At 32.3% G+C, this 19,419-nt stretch overlaps 1 protein-coding gene across 2 annotated transcripts in view; it reads left to right on the top strand.

The window, feature by feature from the left end:
- The window catches only part of ZDHHC17 (zinc finger DHHC-type palmitoyltransferase 17), an 84,394-nt gene that overhangs the window by 22,760 nt on the left and 42,215 nt on the right, over positions 1-19,419 (top strand). For both annotated transcript variants that reach the window (XM_045553328.1, XM_045553329.1), the window contains 3 exons: positions 7,303-7,425; positions 14,605-14,682; positions 15,306-15,450. In XM_045553328.1, the coding sequence (XP_045409284.1) occupies positions 7,303-7,425; positions 14,605-14,682; positions 15,306-15,450 (346 nt within the window). The remainder of the gene's footprint in view (positions 1-7,302; positions 7,426-14,604; positions 14,683-15,305; positions 15,451-19,419) is intronic.

Here is a 19,419-nt window from a genome sequence, read left to right as displayed (position 1 = left end):
CTGCTATCTACTTCAAGAAGAAAGGATGAAGTGGTATCTGGTACACCAGTAAATTAAGTAAAACTGAGTACTTTTTGTTTTGTGAAGCTATGAAATAACATTTTTCTAATATAAAGGACTCTGTGCTTTTAGCTTCTTAATATTATATAAAGTGCTGGAAACCTTAACACTTACTCAATGCAAGCCAAATTTCAGAGTAATGTGGCCTTCATTAAAACTTGTTTAGGATGCATGAATTACTTAGCATTCTTAACAGTATCCTAGGAAGCGCTTCAGACTTTCTTGAATGCTTGTAATTGTATGCAAAATGTTTTGTGTTAGAGCATGTTTCTTGGTAGAGTCTATAACTTTCATTACATTCTCAAAGGGGCCTATGATCCCCATAAAAGATTAATAACAGTTGATCTGAATAAGTTGACTTAAAGTGATTTCATTCTTTGCACAGGCTTTGAGTGCAACAACATAAATTCCATGACATCTATAAAAAATTGATTCTGTTTTCTTTTTACTTTTTAGTGTTCTTCAATCCTCTGAATATGATTCTGGTTGTTTTTTTTTTTTTTTTTTGTATGTTTGCTTGTTGTTAGGTTTGAATAGGCTGCATTATCTCAATACACATTCGGTATGCCTAATCCGAAATGCTTGGGAACTGTTTCGATTTCAGATATTTTTGTATTTTGTAAATTTGCATATACGTAATGAGGTATCTTGGGGATGGGACCAAGTCTAAACATGAAATTCATTTATATTTCATATATGCCTTATACACATAGCCTGAAGGTAATTTTATATACAGTATTTTTAATAATTTTGTGCACTTCATAAGAGGTCAGGTGTGCAATTTTCCACTTGAGGCATCATGTTGGCACTCATAAGTTTTAGGATTGGAAGCATTTTGGATTTCAGATTTTTGGATTGAGGATGCTCAACCTGTACATACTTTCTATTAGAATAACATGTATATATATTTTTTCACATTTAAAGCAACAACAAAAACAAGACAAAACTCTAAAATTTGTGTAATTACAACCTAATTTATTTTGTTTATAGTCTTCCCTTCCTCACTTGGTATTTGCTTGGAAATTGTTAATTATTTATAGTGGAAAGAAGAGGCACAATACTAAATTTTGATATATAAGTTCAATTCATTTTTAAAAATACATAGGTCTAAATTTAGTGCTTTCCCCAGTTACAGTTAGGCCTTCATATGTTACATAAATAATTCATTCTGTGAAATAGCTGAGGCTTTTTGACTGGGGTGCTAGATTTAGCAACAAACAAACAAATACCAGGATGCCCAATTAACTTTGAATTTCAGATAAGTAAATAATTTTTTAGTGTAAGTATTGCACATATTGCATGGTAACCGTATTTTTGAACCTTTTATACTTTGTGAAATACAAGTTTGACTATCTTTTATATATTTTGACTTGGGATACTATCCATTCTAGTCTTGCCACTTATCTAAATTTTAACTGTTATTCCAGAAATTGGAAATACTCTGAGTAGAAATAAATAGATGGTGTATTTAGAAATAATCGTTGGTGTTATTTTGCTCTCCAGTATATGCACTATCATTTTTCTGCTTCCTTATATTTCTGCTGATCTCTGCATTTCTATTCCCCTTTTTCTCTCCCAATTTTTCTTCAGCCCAATTTATGATCTGGGTCTGCGGTTGGAAACAACCAGTAATTGCTTGTGATAGCTGGCTTGGTGAGGGGTGGAGCAGAGAGGGAGAAGGTGAAAGAACAAGTTTGAGCCTTTTGACCAGTTAATGATAGCAGGAGTAGTTGGCTTGGAATCTTCTCTATTAAGAGAAGACTCTACTTTTTGGTAATCATGAATAGAATAATCATTTAACAGAATAATTGGTATCATATTAATATGAAAATAGCTAATACATATAAAAAAATCATAACGCTTAGTATATAATAAATACTTTATGAATGCTGCCTGTTATCTTTTGATGACAGTTGCCAGAATGAGAACTGTTCTCATATTTTCAAAGGTTATTCCTAATCAGATTGCTCTAGCACCTTTGGACTCTTGATCTTTTTGTTAGGGGCTGTTTTCTTATTTCTTTGTATTTGAACATTTATAATTATCAATAGTGTTTACTTTATTACTTATATTGCTCCTAAGATATAGGTTAAAAATGCTTTTTTTGGATTGTTTAAAAATATTTGGAAATTCTATAAACTTGTCATTTGTGGTGTGTAGTTCACCTTATAAACATAAAAAACAAGCTTTGGAAAATATATAAAAGTAAAGGAGAAAAATGTGATCTGTATTACCAGCTTAAGAAACACAAGTAGCAATTTCATATTTACTTTAAAAAGGAGATTTATTTATAAATTTTAAAAAGTGTTGAAGAGTTTCCCCTCCTTGAACCTACATATTGAACAACAATTCTCATTGTTCAACTGGAACAAAACCTCAGTAAGTCTATATTTTTTTAATTGGAGCATTTAATTCATTTACATTTAATGTAATTACTGATAAGGTGGGATTTACATCTGCCATTTTGATCTGTTTCATATATGTCTTTTGTCTTTTTTGTTCCCCATTTCCTCCATTATTGCCTATTGAAGATCCCTTATATGTGATGAGTCACTTCTCTCTCCCTTCTTTCAAGATTCTGTCTTTGCCTTTTGACAGTTTGATCATGATGTGTCTAGGTGTGAGTTTCTGAGTTTATCCTCCTTACAGTTCATTGGGCTTCCTGAATATAAAGATTATAGGTCTTATTTATCTATCTATAGATCTTGGAATATAGATTAATGTTTTTCATCAAATTTGGGAAGTTTTCATCACTATTTCTTCAAATAATTCTTTCTGCCTTTTTTCTCTCTTCACCTTCTGGGACTCCTGTTATGTTTATGTTGGTATGTTTGGTGATGTTCCACAGGTCTTTGAGGCTTTGTTAATTTTTCTTTATTCTTTTTTCTTTTTATCAGACTGGGCAACCTCAATTGACCTATCACTAATTTTTTTTCTTCTGCCTGCTAAAAGCTGCTTTTGAGCCTTTTAGTGAGTTTTTCATTTTAGATATTGGACTTTTCAACTCTTGATTTTGTTCGGGTCTTTTTAATAATTTCTTTATTGATATTTTCTATAAGGTGAGACATTGTTCTTATATCCTTTAGTTCTTTAGACATGGTTTCCTTTAGCACTGTAGTGTTTTTCTTGACTAAATGTTCCCTCCGATGCTGAAAGCCTTTAGTTAGTTTCCAGAGTTCTGGAAAAGTTGATTCAGATAATTTTTGCTGGCTTTTTCTTTGCTTTTGTGGAGGGACAAACAGCCCACTGATGTTACTTTTTTCATTCTTGAATGGATGTACACTCAGAGACCAAAGTACACTTGTGCCAACTGTGTTTATAAACAAATTACACTGCTCCGCATTCATTTTAAAGAATATTAACTTTGAAAGTTTATAGTTATACTTTACTAATTACATAAATTACCAAAATTTAAAGCTTTTTTCTTTCAGTCATTTCCCTCGTAATATAATGGGTAGGAGGATACCATTGTTAAGTTGTTAATAATTACTAAGCAGATATTTAGACATTAAGTAACTTTTGTATTTTTTAGGAACTTTCTAACACTAAGCATCATAAACACATACTAGATTTTATGAGACTTAATGAGTGGTTCTTCCTGTTTGACTATCCATGTTTTGTTTTTGTTTTTTGAAAGCTTAGCCCATTTTTCCTCCAGTATTATTACATTTTTGCTTGCTTGGACAGTTAAGTACTTCAGGTCCCAGACTCTAAAAGACTTTGCCTTCACATCACCAATTCTGCACACCTATGCATCATCTCTTTTTTCTTTTTCTCAAAGACCAGATTCTCTGTTTGCTCCTTTTGATATCTCCTTTGTCTCCTTTGTCATTAATCTCTTCCACGCTAATATTATCATTTCTCATCAGGAAATAAATATACTTCAGCATCTTCCATCTTATGAAAAAATGCCAACCACTCTACCAACCCTTACATACCATTCTAACTATCCTATTTCATGAAAAGTATCCAGGTATGCTGTCAGCAATTTCTGTTTTTAAATCATTTACTTAAGTTCTGAAACATAACTGTCAGATTAAGCAGGTGCTTACATTTTGCTATAGTTGCTACAGGTTGCTCGCTAATGTGTTCTTTCCTTTACCTCCCCCAGAGAAACCTCCCTTGAAATTGCTATGAATCATTCTCATTCACATTCCTGTACATTTCATTTCTATAAACATCTTTCTCTGTAAACAAAATATGCTGCTACAATTTATGCTGGCAATTTATATTAATATAAGTTGTATTCTCTACACATCTTTTTGCAGCTTGCTTTTTTATTTTTATTTAATTTTTTATTTTTAGGGTTTACAACATTACAGAGGTATTTTGTTCCAATTTCTTTTTATTTATTATTATTTCAGCATATTGTGGGGGTACAAAAGTTTAGGTTACGTATGTTGCCCTTTCCCCCCCAGTCAGAGCTTCAAACGTGTCCATCCCCTAGACAGTGCGCATTGCACTCGTTATGTATGTATACACCCATCCCCCCCACCACCCCACATCTGCCCGACACCCGATTAATGTTATTCCTGAATGTGCTCTTAGGTGATGGCAGCTTGCTTTTTTAAAAAATATAATTGCTTTTGTGATTTATCAGTGTTGATAGATAAAGACCTAATTTATTCTGTTTAACTGCATTGTGGTATTGTATTATTCCCTACTGCGGGACACATAAAGCTGTTTTCTTTTTTTTCATTATTAAAAACATTGCATCAGTGAATGTCCTTGTACTTGATTTTTACTGTACGTAAGCAAGAGTTCCTCTACGGTAGACATCTCAAGTGGAATTTCTGGCTTGTGTAGTATATTGTTTTTCAGTTTTATTAATTATTGCCAAATTGATTTCCAAAGTAGCTGTGCCAATTTATACTTCCACCTGCAGGAAATGACTTCTTCCTTGACTGCATTCTTGCAAAATCCTAGTTTTATCACAATTAATAATTGTTGCCAGTTTGATGGTTGTGAAATGGTTTTTCTCTGTTTTCATTGGCCTTTCTGTGATTACAAATGACGTTGCATAAATATCCTATGTTTCTTGGCCTTTTGGGTTTCTTCCTGTGTGAATTGCTATTTTAAATCTTTTACTCATTTTTCTGCTGAGTTGTTTTGTCTTTTTGTAATGGATTTGTAAAAGTTCTTTGTATATCCTGACTATCTAATCCTTTATTGATTAAGAGATTGGCAAATACCACATTGCTTTTATTGTCTTCTGTCATTGAGTAGTTTTTATTTGTGAGCAAATGTATCAATCTTTTAAAATTTAGGTGCTTCTTTTTATAATGTCTTGTTTAAAAAATCTTCCCTACCCAAGATCATAAAAATAACCATATGGAAGGACATGGAGATGGCATTTTTGGAGTTCTTAGACTGTTTTATTACTTGGCTTGACTGGTGATTATGTGGATATTTATATTCAAAATTCTACACATTTTTAATAGTGTGGTATATGTGCCATAGCTTATAATAAAATAATGTCTTAAAAACATCTGTATTCTAAAAGTTTTTTGATTTTTATCTTTTTATATTTGTGTGCTTATATACAATCTTAATTTAGGAATTAATTTTTTTTGTATGGTATGAACATGGTTCTAGTTTCATTTTTTCGACATATATAACCAGTTATATCCCAACCACCATTTATTGAGTAGTTCATTCTTTCTCTATTAATTTATAATACGTCTCTTTTATGCACCAAGCTGCCACATATGTGGTCCATTTCTAGATACACTTTTCTGTTCCATTTATTGAATCTTGTTGAATCTTGAGTACCACATTGTTTTATTCACTGTAGCTTTCTTCCTAGTTTTCAAAAAGGGCTTGGCTATTCTTGACCTCTTACTCTTTCTAAATGAGTTTTAGAGTTCCGTGTGTAATACTCATTTGGGATTTTAATTAGAATTCTCTTGAATTTGTAAGTCAGTTTTGGGGAAATATATATATATATTTGGCCTTTAAGTCTTTAATCTTATTTACAGTGAGAGTAGTATAATTAAGTATGCTTCATCATTGTTATTGTAGGTCTTGGTTTAGTACTCTAATTTATTTTACTCGGATACTTTGTTTTAATGATTTTCTTTCCTAAGAAAAAGGATACAAAGAAACATGATTCCAAAATGGAAGAATTACTTTATAGGTGGCATCTACTAAATCAAAATTATTACCTTTTCAGTATTATTTACTAATTAACACATTGACTACCACACTAGAAAAAAAATTTTTTTCCTAGGGGCCGCGGTGTTTTATCACGGAAATAGGATAAAAGCTTCAAAAACAAAACAATCTTTTCTAATTTAATGAAAAATTTGTTACCTTTTATTGTTTTCTCTGTGTAAGTTATTTGCAATTAAATTGTCAATATTATTGTAACAATAAGAACATTAACAAGTGAGATTCTCATGAACCAACTGCAGGGGTTTGCCCACTTTTTAAAATTTTTGTGTCATATATTTCCGATGACCTAATATTTTGATTATGATAAAGCTGATGGTGGTTGTGGCTTGATGATGGATTCTTGGTGGTTTATTGTACTATTCTCTTTTGTTTATGTTTGAAAATTTCCATAGTAAGAAATTAAAAAAAAATTCTTGCTGCCACACAATGATGGAAAACAGGAAGGGAGGATCAGGCTCTCTGGTGAGGCTTCTCTCTTTTATCAGATACAAACATCTTTTCTAGAACTCTCCCAGTAGACGGATGTCTCATTGGCTTGAACTGAGTCACAGGACTCTTGTCCCACCCCACGTCTCACTTCAGCACACCTTTATTTATTTGCCTTCAGGAGTATCAAAGCTAAATTTGTAAGTAGAGAATCCTGGGGCTTGTAAAACATCCTTTCTTCTTGATTTTCTTCTAAATCATTTATATGCTCCTTGTTACTGATTTTTGTGTATTTAATAATTTTTAGCTTGTGTGTATTTTTATAATCTGCCTCAAGTGTTTGGGGGAATAAGATAAGTGGTTATATCAAGAGAGACATGTAGCTGATTGAGTTTTATTTCTGATATCTTTTTCCCTTTCACCTGAGACGTAACGTTCTTATAAATAAGAAATTTTAGAACTGTAAAATGGATTAGTAAGAGCTTTTGGAATATTGATATCTTAAAAGTAATATTTTATGTTGAGAAATACATTTAATTTCCAGTTATTAAAATGAAGCATTGTTTTCTTCTGAAAATGTTACTTTCAGCTTTAATTTCTTATTCAATAGTAGTAACAATGCCATATTTTTTTCTTTTCAAGATATGGAATATATGAACGCTGCCGAGAGTTGGTGGAAGCAGGATATGATGTACGGCAACCAGACAAAGAAAATGTTACACTCCTTCATTGGGCTGCCATCAATAACAGAATAGATTTAGTCAAGTATGTGTTTTCTGTATTTTTAATTAGTAGTTGGTTTTACTATTAATATTTTTATAAAATTATTGGAAGTAATTGTCATAAAAACAAATTTCTAAAATTTGTGACTTTTAAAATGTAGATTTTATGTACCTTTTTTCCTGAAAACATTGCTTTTAACAATTTACTGTACTGACTGCTTTTTCACGTATATTTCCTTTAATCTTCTTGAAATAACCCTATGTGAAATGTAACAATTACTACCATCCTACTGATGAGGAAATTGAGGCACAAAGAGGTTTAAATGTGCTACCCAAAGACACACGGATAATAAAAGTTGGAGTCAGGGCTTGAGCTCAGGCAGTTTGACTTGGTATTCACATTCTAAATATGGATTCTGTGGCGAAAAGCAGCAAAAGAAAAGCGAGGAGTTGAAATGACAATAGGTAATAATAATCTGATTTAATAATTCACAGCAGCATAAGTGATGAATACTTTATATACTAAGTGTAAACAGGTAGTTAAGAGTCAGGCTGATAAGAAATCTTTTTTAGTAAGACTTGTTTAGTAGTTTTTGACATTTTAGACATAAAATCTTTAAATAAAGACATGAATCTAAAGTGAACTGCTTGCAGATGTGTAGATACGTGCAGCACAGACTCTAAAGGCAAATAGTACATTAATGCCAGGTAAAAGATTTTGTCCTTAGGTTATTAAGCAAAGATTAAGCAAGTAATAACTAAAGCATTGAATTCTATGAATCACTTTCTTCAAGAGAGTTATTTCCATTTCTTTGTTCTTCTTGTAATCTTAACCTTCCCTCTGCCTTCAATATGGGTCTCCTGATACCTAATTCTGTGTTGGTCTGAAAATGTTTTTATTTCATCTTTGTTTGTGAAGGAGATTTTCACATGGCATGGAAATCTAGGTTGGCAGTTTTTATTAGTTTTATTTTTGCTTTTTACATTGAAAAGATTATTTCACTGTTTTCTGGCTTCTGTCACTGTTGAGAAATTGTCTAAGTATTACACTTCTGAAGGCTCTTTTTTTCTGACTGCTTTTAAGATTTTTCTCTGTTTCTTGCTTTCTCAAATTTCACAATGATATATCCAGGTGTGAATTTCTTTTTATTTACCCTGAATGAGATTGCAAGGAATTCTTGATTCTTTGGATTGGTGTTTTCATCAGTTGTGGAAAAATCTCAGCCATGGTTTCTTCAGATATTGCTTCTGCCCCATTCTCTTTTTGCTCTCCTTCTGTAACGCCAGTTATGTTAGACCTTTTCATTGTATCCCTGTCTCTTACCGTTTCTTCTGTATGTTCTATCCTTTTGTCTCTGTTTCATTTGGGAATTTCTTGTGATCTGTCTTCCAGTTCATTTACTCTCTACTTATGTATAATCTGCTGTTAAATTCATTCATTGTGTTCTTAATTTTTAAAATTTTGTTTTTCATCTTTGTATTTTTTTCAAATCTGTGTTACTTAAATCATTAGTTGCGGAAAATTTCAATCTTGTCTTACTTGAATGTAGTAAATACAGTGATTTTATGATCTGTATTTAAGAGTATAGCATCTGAAGTCTCTGTAGGTCTGTTTATGTTGTTCATGTGCCTGATTATCTTTTGATATGTATTAGACATTGTATTTGAAAAATTATTTGTTGAATAATTTGAGGCCTAAGTTGCAAAGATTCCCATTTGTTTTTGGCAGGCCCAACTTAATTTAATTTCAAGACTTTAGATTTTCCAGATCACGCAGGTGACTGAAGACCATGCTAGAGCCAAGTTTACTTCTGGTTCTTCCTTATTCCTATAGTGCAGTTTTTGGGGGTCCCAGCATTATTTTTGCTTTTGTCTTCTTAGCTTTCTTCCTGGCCAACTCTTCTGCATCAGCAAATTGTCTCTAGGGCAGATTGTATCTGAGTGTTTTTCCGACTTCAAGTTTTAGGCATCTCCCGAATCTTGATCAGGTAATGCTCTTAAGGCTTTGCTTTTTAGGAAATTTTTTTTATATTTTATTATTTTATTGAGCTTTTTTAGTTTTCTTTAATGGGAGAGTTGGTCCAAATTCTCTATTTTTTTAATCAAAATGGTACGTAAACAATTTGAAAAATCAAGAAGTGCTTAAAGGCATACAATAAGAAGTGTTAATCCTTCCCCATTCCTTGGTCCTGCACCCCAGAAGTAACTATTTTCAATACTTAGCTGTTTCTTTCAGTATTACACTTACACGTTTATATTGCTACTTTTATAAAGTTATTTTCTATACACAAATGATAGCAAACACTTCTCTGCTTTTTTATTTAATTTATATATCTTCAAGATTTTTCCTATCAGTACAAATAGAGCTGCATCTTTTTTTAAAAATATTCATATAATATTCAGTTATATGGAGGTACATGAATTTATTTAATGGTTTCCTTATTGATGGACATTAGATTGATTCTGGTGTTTTTTGCTATTACAATGCTGTAATTATGTTCACATAGTTTGCATATATTCATTTATATCTGCAGAATTCTTAGGAGCAACAAGGAAAGACATGAATTTTTAATTTTAATAGATATTGCCAAGTTTTATGCTGTTGTTTCTTGATTTATCAGTTTTTAACATTATATTTGTTTTTATATTTTGGGATAACTAGATGTCTTAGACTACCTCACCCACTAATACTTTTTCTTTCATCCACTAGTATAGTTTTAGTTAAATCACTATACCATATTTTAATTGTTATGAGTATGTTAATATTATGCACTGCTAAGCCCAAAAGAATTCTGTGATTATCTGTCCTTTTCTGTAGAACTTTTGATTTTGTCTGAAGCAACAGTCATTTTTTGTTTTTTCATTTGTTTAATTTTCAACATATTATCATGAATTCTTCCCATAGTCTTAGAACTATAAAACCCGTTCTGTATGCAAATTGGATCAAATTGTTCTTTTTTGGTGGAGGAAAGGGATAAAATGATTGTTAGATTTCTTTACCTTCGTGCTTCAGCCCAGACTGTTTGCTCATTAGGGCTACTAAACAACTATTACCTTGAGGTTTTCCTTTGCCATCATCCTGGGAAATCCCTTTACTCCAGGGTTGGTCTCTGTTTCCCTAGATCTCAGGTTTTTGTCTCTGTGGGTTTGTTCCCTGCTTTGGTAGAGTACACTTTGTGATAGATTTCTGAGACAGTACTTTGGGGGAAAATGTTTTGAATTTAATCTTCTGCCCTCATACCCTATTGGTTGTTTGAGCATAGAGTTCTAGTTAAAAAATTGTTCCCTCAGAATTTTGAAGCATTATTGTATTATTTTCTTGCTTCAACTGTTGAGATGTGTGATCTCTTTCTATTGATCAAAAAATTTATAGTTGTTTTTAAAAATAAATAGAAATCCATAGAAAAAATACAAAATATCTTGAAACTGTCTGCCTTATAAATTGCTCCAAGCTAGTAATTGACTAGTGAGGTTATGGAATAAATCCAGTAAATTATAGAGTGGGTTAATAATCACAGTGTTACTGCATAAATTACATCTTCAGGTGGGTGAACTTAATTCTTACACAGTTTAGCAAGTTACTGTGCTAAAACAGTATGGAGAAGTGTCTCTCCTAACAGTGACATTGTACCAGGATGTATTAAAGGAATTTACTGTAAGCAAAGAAGTTGGTTCACTTTTGTAATGATGAATGATAAAATTTAAAGTAGGTATACTTTGGAGAGAAGACCTTCACCCTAGCTGGGGTTAAGTTTATATTCCTAGTGTTTTCCCATGATAATCTTTTAACAATTTCTAAGCTTTTACCCTAATATAATAAAATAGAAGTGATTCGCTCACGCCCTTGTCTTCAGTAGTCTCTTACTAAGATTCTTCATCAACAACACTTAGTAACACTTGTGTCTGATTTCACTTTGATTCCAAGTCAAGGCTTTATTAAAGAATATGAGGCTTTATTAAAAGATATGGAGCTTATAATTTTCTGAGAACACATTATATGTGTTGCTTATTCTTCTTTCCTGGGAACATTTAAGATTTTTTTCTTTACTCCTGACTTGTGAAAGTTTACATTACTGTGCAATTATGTGTGTGTGTGTGTGTGTAAATAAATGCAGTTCATGGGCATTTGGTGGCCACTTTTAATCCGAAAACTTGCCTTTTTAGTTCTAGGAACTAGAACTAGTTCTATACAGTTTCCTCAATAGTGCCTTGCCTTCATTTTCTCTGTTTTTTTTTTTTTTTTTTTTTCTTTCAGGAACTCTTGTTTGTCAGATATTGGAACCAATGAGAGTGATTATCTCATTTTCTTAGCTTTTTTCCAACTATCTTTTATACTCCAATATAACCATTGTACTTTTGGGGAGAGTTTCTTAATTTATGTTCTAATCTTTACCTTCTTTTGAATTTCTAATTTTATGTATCACATTTTCAGTTTTCAAGCATTCATTTTTAAACCATTTCTTTTTTTCTAATACTTTCATTTTATATCATAGATATGTTATCTTTTAGTTCTTGGAAGATATTGTAATTTTATTTTCTTAAGTTTTTCTTCTCTACATTTAGTTTGCATATTTGGGGCTGCTTCTGTTTATTTTGATTTCCTTCTTCTATATTTGAAGCTTTCCTCAATTACCTGGTTATATTTGACCATTCACACTGCGGACAGAAACATAACAAAGTTGATTGGAAGTTGTGGGACTTAGGTTCTACAACAGGAACTCCTCAAGTATCAGTTTCTGGAGGTTTTTCTCTGGGGCTACTCAGTTTCACTTAGAGAAGAATCATCTAATCTTTTTGTGGGAAGGAGCTCAGGATGTGTCTGGCTGCCAGCTAACCTGAGTAAGGAAAGGAGTCTGGGGTTCTTGTTCACGGTGTACACTTTCATTAAATTACGTTTTGGCAAAGGCTGAATGGTTAAGTATTAAAATCAACGTGGGACTGATACTGAAGTCAGAGATCACTATCATGCAGTGAAATTTAGGGAGACAAAAATCAATGTGGACTTTAAAAGAAGAGTTTGAATTATAACCGCCATTCTATCAAAAACTTGAGTAGTCATTAAGATTTAATGAATGCTACATACAGTACACAATGCTTTTCTAGCACTGTCAGCTGCTTGATTGCTTTCGTGTCACTAAAATGGTTATTTGTGATGCTAAGTAAATCCTCACTTTCAGCAAGGATATATGTTAGAAAACACAATTATTCAGCAACATATTTATATTGACTTTCAACTAATGCTTCTGCTGACAGCCTAGCTACTTACTACTTTCTTTGGAGGTAACAATTACCCCTAATTCCTTAGTCTTTCCAAGGCTGTATAACATATTCTGGCTGGCTTTTCATCAGTGTCCCCTCCAGAGACATTTGAGTTTCAGCTGTTTGGTTTTTATCTTTCAAATATTTGTTGATATGTTTTGTTTTTTGATGACCCCTTCTTGAAACCTAGGATCATTAGTACTTGCTAGAACATTCTTTGATAACCTCCTTAAGAGTAGTATTTCAAGGGGGCTCGAGTTTAAAAGTAAGAGTCATACGATCTCTTCAGAAGTGTGTAGTTTTGAACTAGGGTCTTATAGCTACAAAAAAATAACATTATAAAAATATAGTAATTCTCTTCCAAAGTTTACAATGAAAAGGTAATAAAAGTTATTCTTTTTTTAGTATGCAGGAAAAATATATTCCCCTAGCTTTGTGAAAAAAAAAAAATTTGTACTTTAGAATCAGTTTGGAAATCACTCATTGGCATAGCCCCAGAAATGATATAAATTTTGCCATATATGAGTAAAAATAACTCAGAAACAGTTGACTATAGAGAAGAGAATGAAATTGCTTTAGCAAAATCCCAGTTTAGGATTTTTAAGAAAATATCATTTCCTATCAAAGTGGTTCTTTGGCTGAGCTGTACTTCTCTTTGGGTTCTAACCTAACCATTCTCAAAAAACATTTTCAACATTGCATAATGTCTACCAACCTTAAGAACCAATTTAGGAATAGTTAAATGTTTGTGTTCTTATTATAATAGTATGATATCCTGGAAATATTATTAAGTTACTTTGAACCAGTCTGTATGATAGAGTTGGCGTTGGGCCCTTCATTGCACAATGCTTTAAAAGAACCAATTTAACAAATACATATTTGAAAAAGAAAATTTCTAAGGCTGGGCAAGGTGGCTCACACCTGTAATCCTAGCTCTCTGGGAGGCCGAGGCAGGAGGATTGCTTGAGGTTGGGAGTTCTAGACCAGCCTGAGCAAGTGTGAGACCCCGTCTCTATAAAAAATATAAAAATTAGCTGGGTGTAGTGGTGTGTGCCAGTTGTCCCAGCTACACAGGAGGCTGAGGCAGGAGGATAGCTGGAGCCCAGGAGTTTGAGGTTGCAGTGAGCTATGATGACAATACTACACTCCAATGTGAGACTCTGTCTCAAAAAAAAAAATTCCTGAATTAAGCATAAAAGTATGTTATATTAAGTGTTTAGAACTATGTACATTAAAAGTGAATGCATTATTGCATTGTTCCAAAGCAACAATCGCTTAGAACAGCTTAAGCGCCTCAGTGAGATATATATGTCAAGTATATGACATCAAATGCCTCAGAATCATTTATATTCAAGATTCATTGCCTTGATCAATCCCAAAGAAAGCATTATAATAAACTGCAAGGTCCTGTTTATTTTAGAGGATATCAAGATGTTATATTAATATATTAAGCAACGAAGTTGCTGTTTCCTTTTCAAGCATCATGGCTTTACAGACACAACAGATAACAAGACATAATAAAGAATATTTTTGCTATAATTTACAATTTAGAAAATTCTTTCATATATGTTGTTTGATTTAATCTATAGTAATCTTATGAGGAAAGTACACCTTAAAAAGCTGAGCTACCCAAGGTAGACCATGTCTTGCCTATTCTAATTACAAGATTTTTATATTCTCCTACTCAAAGCTTTGTGGTTCTCTACCTTCTTTTTTACATGATTATTTGGCATTTCTGTTCTTTTTTGTAACTTTAAAAAGTTATTTTCCTTTTACTTCTAAAACAAAAGAAAGTGATGTACTTGGTATAAAGTTTTCCTAAATATGTTGTTTAAAACTATCATAAAAGATTGTTTATCTTCAAAGGCATAAACTAACATGATGTCTAAAATGGAAAATTTTTATTTTTCTCATAATTTTTTGAAATGAAAGTTGTCTAAATTATTAAAATTTTTTCTTATAGATACTATATTTCGAAAGGTGCTATTGTGGATCAACTTGGAGGAGACCTGAATTCAACTCCGTTGCACTGGGCCACAAGGTTTAAATAAATTTGCTTCTGGATTTGTTTTCCCTTTGATTGCGTTATTAGTATACAACTAAACAACTTTTTAAAAATGATATGCTAAAATGAAGGAGAGAACTTATTATGCCAATAGTTAATATCATTAATATGGTAATGTATTGCTGTCCAGTGTTAGACCTTCATTGGAAGCAAAGTTTGTTGTCCAAACTCTTTTTAGGTTAGGGAATTACACATGCTGATATTCTTCCAGTTACCTTATAAGATTGGGTTACACTTTGACTGTAATGCTTTTGCATCCTATATATATTTGTGATTTAAGAACTAGCTCAATTCTTGGGAACTTATTGGTTACTTTCTATACATAACTGAGATCATATTGGAATAGAAATAATAGAATATACTAATTATATATTTAAAGAAGTTATAAGTTTCTCCATAGATTATCAATAACTGTTTTTCCTGTTAAGATTTTTAAGAACCATAAAATCCTAAATGTCTCTTGACATACATCTATTTTAAAATAACTTTTTAAAATGTATATGTAATCTTCCCATCATTACCTTATTTAAAAAAGCTCTTTCCAGAGGATCCTGTTTGAAATAACCCTATATCTAAGTGTTTGTTCTTTTATATTTTAGACAAGGCCATCTATCCATGGTTGTACAACTAATGAAATATGGTGCAGATCCTTCATTAATTGATGGAGAAGGATGTAGCTGTATTCATCTGGCTGCTCAGTTTGGACATACCTCAATTGTTGCTTATCTCATAGCAAAAGGACAGGTAAAAAAAAAAAATCGCAGTGGTGTGAATTTTAATCAGATGTTGTCCTTCATGGTTTAAATGCCATATATCATTGGTTACATGTGTAACAACCTGGTGATATTTAAATAGTGCTTTCTGATGGATGAAGAGAATCATATAGTTAGCTTGATATTGAACTATTTAATGCACTTAACATAAAAATAAGAAAGATAATCATGAACCAGATAAAAAGCCATTATGTTGAGTTTTTATTTCTGAGAGTGATGGAGATAAATTCCAGAAAGTTAAGAGAGAAAATTTAAGTATTTATTTTTTCCCTTAATTGCATTTTTTGAATATGTCATCTGAATTAACCTAAACTTTTTTGAACTTGTTGTTTTTTATATTAAATACCTCTTGAGGGGGATAAATTTTTTAAGATAAGTTTTTCAGTTTCTGCTGTATAAAATAATGCTGCTGCTTACTTGTCAAAAAACTTCTCATGATTTAAGTGACTGTTCTGATTTTTCCTGAATGTACAGTGACCATAATCACATTAAATATTACCAGTTTATATTACCATGTTTTTGTGATAAATGTATTTTGTTAAAAGTAATGTCACCCACTTTTTCTTCCATGTGTTTTTCTGGTTACATTTAAACATTAGTTTTTATAACTAAGGATCTCATCACAAGTATAACTATGATAAACGAATTTATTGCTATCAACATGTATTTATGATTATTTTAATTTAAAATTTTATGCTGATTCAGAATTTGTATACTGTTTCTTTTAATGAAACCTTTAAGGTATTTGTTGTTGGCAGTATCAAGTAGTGGTGGTGTGTGTTGTGTATTATAGCTTAGGAAAAGAAGCATAGACTGATTAATTGCTGGGAAGGAAGAATTTATTATTTATTACTGTGTTAACAAAATACTCCCAAAATCTAATGGTGTAAGAACAACACCAACCATTTATTATATATATCACAATTCTGTGGACTTGTCTGGGTGGTTTTTTTCCTTGTGATAATGGCTGGTGCCTGCAGTCATCTGGGGGCTTGACTGGGCTGGAGGATTGGCTCACTCACATATCTTGCTCCTTGATAGGAATGGCTAGAAGACTGTGCTTAGCTGGGATCCTGGGACAGCTAACCTCTCTCTTTTTCCATGCAGTGTCAGAACTTCAGCTTCTCCACAGCACCACTCCATGTGGTCTCTCTAGTAAGGGAACTTTCTTACAAAGTGGCTTAGACCTACCAAAAGAACAAAAGTAGAAGCTATTCTGCCTTTTGAAGTCTTAGGTCTTGAACTGGCATAGCAACGTTTCTTCTTCATTCTGTCAGTTAAAGTGAATAACAGGGTCAGCCCCTATTCAGTGTGGGAGGGAACAATACAAGCTTGTGAATACCAGGAGGCAAGGTTCATTGGGGGCCATCTTTGGTGACCAGCTACCACAGGGGATTACCCTTGTTGTCCTACAGTTTCTTCTAGACCAGGGATTGAAGCAGATGTACTGTAGCATATCACAGTGTCTTTAATGGCCTTCTGTATTGCAGGTGTAAATTTACAAGACGCATTCACTTTTTTCTTTCCGTTTTTAACTGGGAAAGAAAGGTAGTGTAAAGTTTTGAGCCTTTGTGGTCTTTTTTTTAACTTACTGATTTTGGAGTTGGGATGATTTCATTAATCTTTTTATGTCTGGTATAGTATGTAGGCTATAAAATTCTCAAAGGGCGGGATTTCTACTTGTCATGCTTTGTGTACAAAAAAATGCATAGTGATGATGGTAAAAGTCTGCCAAATAGTTTTCTTTTCCACAAGTAAATTTTTTCTGCATATAGAAATAACACGTTAATTATAAAATATTCAAACATAATAGAAGAGTATGACTTAGAAAATGAAATCCCACCTCTTCCCCCCCACTGAGATTACCTATTATAGTTTAGTATATATTTTTCCACATTTTTTTCAGTGTACAGGTTGAGTATCCGTTATCCAAAAGTCCAAAATTCGAAATACTCCAAATTTGAAACTTTTCCAGTGCCAGCCGTGAAGTCACAAGTGGAAGATTCCACACCTGACACCTTTGCTTTCTGATGGTTCCATGTACACAAACTTTGTCTCATGCACAAAATTACTAAAAATATTGTATAAAATTACCTCCAAGCTATATGTATAAGGTGTATATGAAACATAAATGAATTTCATGTTTAGACTTTAGTCCCATTCCCAAGATACCTCATTATATATATGCAAATATTTGAAAATCCAAGAATATCTGAAATCCAAAACACTTCTGGTACCAAGCACTTTGAATAAAGGATACTCAACCTGTATACACTAATATTTTGTAAAAGACACTCTTCCAGTGCATGTTGCATCATACTTTGAATCGAGTCCAAAGTTCTTCTCTGCGTTAGTCTGGCCCTAGATACTTCTTGAGCTCCTCTTCTGTTACCTGCCCCTCATCACTCTGCTTTAACCACACTAGTTTTCTTGCTATTCCTTGAGCGACTCTAACATGCTATTGTCTCAGGGCCTTTGTGCTTGCTGTTTCTTTTGCTGCTGGTATATTCTTTCCTCAGATAGACACAGTTCTCTCTCTTACTTCAGTCAGATGGTTGCTCAGATTTTATTAGTTCAGCTTACATAGTTCCTAATTATAAGTAATAACAAAATCAGTTTATTTTTATTTCTTTTTTCCCTTCCTTGTCTTTCACTGACTTTAGCCAATAGTATTGTTTTCCTTAGTGTTAACTTTGTTCTGATAAATGTAACTACCTTTCTATTACTTGATTTTTTTAGCTTTTGATAATATCCTTTGACTCATAACTATTGCAGATGAGGCTCTCCGCATACTTTCTTTTCAACCTTTTTCCATTTTTCCCCATTTTTTGTTAATTGTATCAATTTTACATTTTAGGGCATATAACATTTCCATTCAGTTTTGTCATTCTGTTCTTCACAATTGTTTTATTTTAGTTATACTGTTAAATATATTCAGTGCTCACTACCAATTCTTTTGGATGATTTTCAGGAGAAAAAGGGGAAAATGCTAAGTTATGGAGCCCTGTTGATCATGGAATTTCCATAAGCTTTTGATCTGGGCTTGTTAATTCTTCCTAATAGAGAATACTCATACGTCCAGGCTGAACTTGGAAAAGAAGTACCAAGTTTTAAATCCCGACCCAAAGAGAAAAGGTTGAATTTCATTTTTCTTTTAGTACTCTAGAGATGTGCCATAATTTTACATTTTTATTTTATTTATTGGTATTTTTAATACTATCACTTTTTAAAAAGGATATGAAAAGACTCAAAACGAAGAAGAAGAAGAAACTTAAGCATAAAAATTTTCATGTTTGCTTTAATTAGACATAAAATTTGGTTGAGCTTTCTTGAAACCAGGATAATAAGGAGTAAAATAAATTATAGTACCTACCTCTCATATTAAAAAACAAGGAAGTTTGTCATTTTGTCAGAAAACATTTTTTTCAAAGTGACGTGATTATTAAAAAAAATGAACCTGTATGTTAGAAATGTTGAATGAGGTTACAGAAGATACTCCCAACATTATTAAAGTAAATCTAGAAATGGATTTGCAATGGGTAAGATATAACATTGTATTATAGTATTCATGGAGTGGGGCTAAAACTAATGATATCTAAAGAAATATTCTAGTTCTCTAACGTAGTGGTTCTTAGGGGTTTTTTTCCCCTCAGTACACTTGGATAATGTTTACATTTGAGATGTATTCTTGTCAATAACAGGGACTCACAAAGAACTGCTGCATATAGATATATGCATGTTTACAGTAATTCTCTCCTCTCTACACCGATTGCTAAATTAGGTAACACAACTTGGATTAGAACCACTTGTTTAATGTAATCCAGTAATGGGACATGGGGAAGGGAACAAGAAGAAACTTAGTATTTATTGAATGTCTGTTATGTTCCAGGCTATGGACTGGATGCTTTATATACGCTATTCTATTTAATCACCACAGGGG

This window comes from Lemur catta, chromosome 6 (genome assembly GCF_020740605.2).
Source record: "Lemur catta isolate mLemCat1 chromosome 6, mLemCat1.pri, whole genome shotgun sequence".
NCBI classification, from domain to species: domain Eukaryota; kingdom Metazoa; phylum Chordata; class Mammalia; order Primates; family Lemuridae; genus Lemur; species Lemur catta.
Note: the sequence above shows the minus strand (reverse complement) of the source record. Positions and strands in the feature narration are given on the sequence as shown.